A 5,627-nucleotide genomic window follows, 5' to 3' on the forward strand; every position below is an offset into this window, starting at 1 on the left:
CTGTTATAGGGAAGGCTTTATAAAGCAGATAGGACTTGACTGGGTCCTGAAGGATATACAGAATTTGAATACACAGGGAGTCCTGAGAAAGGGATCATTTCACTCAGGGGCACATTTGAGAAAAGGTGCCACAGTGGGAATGACTAAAGCCAGGAAATAGTTAACATAATAGTCTTGCTAGAGTGCTAGTTTATGTTTGGAATTAAGGTTAAAAAGGTTGGGTCCAAATTGTGAAGTATCTCAGATGACTAGCTAAGATGATTGGATTTTATATTGAGGGGAAAAAGTGAAGAGTCTAAGCAGAGGAGTAAGATGAAGAAAATAGCACTTTAGAAAGCAACCTGGTGGTGGTTTACAGACAGCTTGGGTTGGACCTGGGATAGACTCGTGGTGGGGAGGTTAGCTGAGAGGTTCTCTCTCTTACTTTCTCCATAAATTCTAGTAATCAAGGTGTGAATTGGTTAGAATTGGGATTCAAGTTAAAGAGGGTGGAATAGAAAAGATTAATGGGAGAGAGAGAAGATGAAACAAATGAAAGGGCTGAATATGTACCAGGCTGCAAGGGAAGGGAAGGAATCAATGATGATTAATTATTTGACAAAGAAATAGGAAATTAAGTAAGATAATTTTCATAGTGCCAAAAGTGTATACATCTACATCTTTCTCTCTCTCTCTTTCTCTTGATATCAACATTAGCAAGAGATGTTATTAAGAAAATAATACCACATTTAGGTAATGTTAAATTACTATTTTTCTTTACAACACTGTTGAAAGGCAGGGGAGGTTCGTGGAGGAGTTTGGATTTAACCTAAAGGCAGTGAAAGGAATTACTTAGATTTGTCTTTTAGGCAAATGCCTGGCTGCAGGGTGAGGAATGGATTGTAGGGGCACAAGGCTGAATGTAGAGACTAGAGAGGAGACTCTGCAATAGTCCAACTGCAAGATAATGGTGCTTTGGGCTGGCAATAACAGTAAGGATGGAGAACAGTGGATGAATTTGAAGGATATCTAAGTGATAGTAGAGGTGAAACTTGATGATTGATTGTAAAAGTCCTGTGGAAATCACATGCTTTTCATATGTATTTATCATTTACCCAGAGCATAACCTAGAAACAAAACTCGTATATATCTTAAATCAATGTTCTCTCATTAGGCCAGCAGCAATTTTTGTTATGCCTGAAAGCTATATTTTATACTAATAGTCTCATACATGAAAGAATAACTGGAATGTAAATTTGGGTAAAAAGAGAAGGCCCAGGGACAAGGCTGCTATAGAGTTTTACTACTCTTAAGAGGCCTGGGATAGATCCTTTATGCCAAAGCTTCCTTTTGCAAAAGAACTTTTGCAAAAGAGGGCAGGCCCAATGCAGCACCATAACAGAACCATGGGTAGATCTCGGTTCTTCTGATTCAGAGCCCTCTATTCTTTTACCATCATTTCACTAGAATTTTTTTTTGTTGTTGATAAAATAGAAGATTGATAAATTCTATATTGACGCTTCTAAAATGAGAATTGTATGAACTACTTAGGAAGTTAACTTTTTTTTAAAGTAAATTGCTAGGGAAGTTGAAATGATATTTATAGACCAGATTAAGAGATGATTATCAATCATTATTTTTCTTGTGCTTCAGTGATGTTTTATGATCTTGTGCATGAGAGAAGGGGAGAGATTCAGAACTTTGTAACATGACCCCTGTCTGAGTCCAGGCTGTCTACCATGGGTTAACAGAGTACACTGTGGGCTGACAGTGTATATACCTGGATGCCAGTAGAATGGAAGACAGCTGGCCTGATCTATGGCTTTAGCCCCATCTGCTGGATTATTTATGAAATACTTGAGTGTGTTGACTGGATATTTCAAATTAGCTATCCTGTGTACTATTTGTTGTCCAGGAAGGGTAGAATTTAACTGTAAATTTTACACCATGATCAAAATGAAAACTCTTAGATAATAAGGTTAGAATTAAAAATAAATCCCTTATGTCATTCATCAGACATCAAGAAAAATTAATAACTCAAATTGTAAAGGTTTTATTTTGAAAGAAGAATGGGAAAATTTGCTGAATAGACAAAAAAAATAGCTACCACAGAACACTGCGGAAATTATTTTTTTGCTGGGGTAGTATAATGTGATTGGTGTAATAAGGGTCGAGGTTGGTAGTTGATCTACTTAGAGAATTTGTCTATTCCAATGGGAGTCAGTGGGCTAAAGATAGTCCCAACAAAACCACGAAGTTGGAGGGGGTGTTCCCTAAGAGAAGAGATGCTGAGCTGATGAAATAACATGTCCTACAACAAGAAAGATAAAAGGAATATTTAAAAATGCATGACAGTATACCACTGAGTGACCCAGATGAATGTTCAGATGCAGGGTAGAACAGTATGTCTTGGTATTTTCAGAAAAGACTTCATGGAGCAGTCTAAATTTTGAGCTTGACTTTAAAAAATTAGTCACTGGGTTTTGTGAGTTTAAAATTTTATAGACTGTCACTTAAGCCATGGGCATTTTAGAAATCTTACAAGTCAGAGGTTAGGGGTACTATTGCTTTCCAGGTTCTAGCAAGCCTTGGTATTCTCAAACATTAGATCAGGACTTCTATTACCTAATTACAGTTGCTGTAGACTGTTTGGTCTAGACTTAGTCAAATTTTCTTCTTTTTATGTAAAATCCCTCTCACTCTTTGTGACACATAGGCCAGTTCCCACATGTACTGTGGAGCCTTCTGTAAACCACCTTCTGCAGAGAGTCTCATGTTGTTTTTCTGTGCATTTGGTACATGGCATATGCTCTGCTACCCAGTGCAGCTTCCATTTTACATGCCTCTTCTGGTTCTCAGGCTATGTTGTCAAATCCTTTACGGACCATCTCATACCCTCCTATTCTACCTTAGCAGTGTGCTCAATTAATAGTAAGCTGCCTGAGTAATAAAGAACTGGATGATTCAGGGTTTTCCTGAAAAAATAAGCCTCATAGGGTTGTGTTCTGTTGGCAATCATTGAAAATAGAAATTTAATTTGTATCGAAAAGACTTCTGAACTGGGTTATTGGTAAGGAATAAACTAACTTTTTTAGTAGGCTTAAGAATCCTCATAAATAAGGCTTTCATTTATTTTTTAATCTATTTTTTAATTGAATACTTAACTTTATAAAAGCCTAGCCAGCAGGGGTCCTCTCCTGAATTGTATTTTCTGCCTCATTTTCAAAGGAATTGTGTCTCCAAAATAAGAAAGATCAGCTTCTTCTAGATCCCATGGAAGAGCATTAGTTGGATCTCATTCCCTGCTGATTCTTAGCAATAGCAGCCAAGCGTGGCAAGGTTCCTGCCCTTCCCACTACCTACCTGCTGTCATATCTACCCCGAGAATGAAGCCTCGTAGTTCAGAAAGCTTGCCCTTTCCCCAACTTCGGCTTCTCAAAATATCTGGACCTTGAAATAGCTAAAGCAAGCAGTAACTATAGGCTTTGTTAACTGCCAATCACTACTTCTACCACATGGATGGAAAGATGAGAGGATGAAGTGATGGCTGTCTCAGGGTAGAGCCTCAGATGTTTGGCTAGATTTCCTCTTTTTGTTCACTTAATTGGGTCTGCAGCTATGAAATAAAGTTTGTTGTTTTTTTTTTCCCTAAGGCAAAACCCGCTTCCTGTTTATTAAAGTTTTTAGTGTATCAAGGGGCATCGTAGATCCTACAAAATGTATGTGTATACATAACATAGCATTTAATGATATCTCTTTCAAAATTATTTCCTTTCATGTCTCCTCATGACTCTTCTCTCATCATATATATTAATATGTTCTCTGAGTGTATTTAATGTGGTCCCTACTTAATTTGGTATTCCCTCATATCACCCAGCCAGTGTTAAAGATGTGATCAACATTCAGTAATACTTCAAATATTTATTATGTAAATAGGTTATTTCTAGAGGTGTTGGAATTGCTTCAGCTTTACTAATTATTTTATACTATAAGTGTTTTCTATGGACAAGAGAGTTAATATTCTAGAATTCTTTCTCTTTTACATGATCTTACTGAAGGGCATCGCATGCTATTTTTTTATTATATTGCTTTCTACTATGCTTATCTTAAACTTATGTTTCTGTTGAAATTTGCTGAAAAGATGACATGTAATAATTTGGGGAAATTGTTTTTATAAGTCTGTAGAAGAGAAGCTTTCTCTAGCGCAGGAGGACTTGATTTCAAACAGAAATCAAATCGGAAACCAAAATAAATTGATCCAAGAACTGAAGACTGCCAAGGCTACTTTGGAGCAGGATTCAGCAAAGAGAGAACAGCAATTGAAGGAGCAATGTAAAGCACTACAAGATATTCAAAAAGAAAAGGTATTTCATCTTTCTGACTTCAGTTTAGAATCTTAAAGTTGCAATGGCCTTAGAGATTATCTAGTTAAACCTCTTATCCAATGCAAGCATCACCTTTATTTTCAATAGCTCTCTCAGATGGTTCTGTAGTTTCTGATACAACACTTTTGATTATTGGAATTTTAAAGCTAGGAAGTACTTCTTAATAGCCTCCTTGTCATTTGTACCCATTTTCCTTACTAGTCTTTTTCAATTTTATGAACAAACCTATTTTTCACAGCATAGATCCTTGGATATTTGAGAATAGATACTACAGCCCCTTGACTATTTCTTATATAACATGTTATCTCAGATATGTGAATAAGATAATAAAAGGTCTAGAAATAATTCTTAAGCTTGTTAAGAATTCTTAAAATTAAGAACCAGCTTTCTCTAAGGGGAGGTAGGGTTATATTTTCTATAAATGATGCTAAGTTAAAAGTTGAAAACATTAGTTTATATGACCAGTACATTTCAAAAAATCACTTTAAATTTTATAAGAAAGAGGAATTCAGATTCTAAGACATTTTATTTTTTCTTTTATAGATGAAATCATATATTTCTATCAGCTGATAGGGTATTATTCTGAAGTGTACAATTCCTAAAGTTTTTGATATTAAATTCTACATTGTTCAAGTCCTGAAGTTACCATATGTATATATATTCCCAATCAAATTTAAAAAATATTTGGGATATGTTGTGAGGGTGGGGATGTTGAAGCTGGAATGAAATTCATGATTTGCAGTTGAAGTTTAGAAAATTCTGATGGAACTGTGGTTTATAGGTGTGTCTCATTGCAAGGGCCTTAGGTCAGACAGATCTTGTTCTAGTTATGGCTTTATCACTAATATATTACTATTCTTAAACCTTTGTTCCTTCACCTATAAAATGGAGATAAAAAAATCTACCTATTATAGAGATTAAATACAATAATATATCATGCTCCTAGCTGGGTACCTTATATAAATGTAGTGATACTAATAAAAAAGGAGTTGTAAGAGCAAGCTTGGTAGTTTTGGCTAAATTTTATAATATTCTTACTCTGGCCAGGCACTATTCATTTTATAATATTAACTGTAACTATGTAATCCTTATGATGATCTGATTATAATTGTTCACACTGTATAAATGAGGAAACGGAGGCAAGAGAGGGTAAATAATTTGCTTAATTAGGTAGAAAAGAGGCAGAGACAGTGTTATAAATAGTAGCAGTCGTTTTTATTACACTAATTTTCAGTTAACTATTTGCTTTAAAATTATTTTTTC

The 5,627-nt window shown here is 35.2% G+C and overlaps 1 protein-coding gene across 1 annotated transcript in view; it reads left to right on the forward strand.

The window, feature by feature from the left end:
* The window catches only part of EEA1 (early endosome antigen 1), a 133,498-nt gene that overhangs the window by 123,003 nt on the left and 4,868 nt on the right, over window positions 1-5,627 (forward strand). The window contains exon 21 of the mRNA XM_012663994.1: window positions 4,158-4,343. Within this exon, the coding sequence (XP_012519448.1) occupies window positions 4,158-4,343 (186 nt within the window). The remainder of the gene's footprint in view (window positions 1-4,157; window positions 4,344-5,627) is intronic.

The sequence above is a fragment of the Propithecus coquereli genome, unplaced genomic scaffold, assembly GCF_000956105.1.
Source record: "Propithecus coquereli isolate 6110/MARCELLA unplaced genomic scaffold, Pcoq_1.0 Scaffold85, whole genome shotgun sequence".
NCBI lineage: Eukaryota > Metazoa > Chordata > Mammalia > Primates > Indriidae > Propithecus > Propithecus coquereli.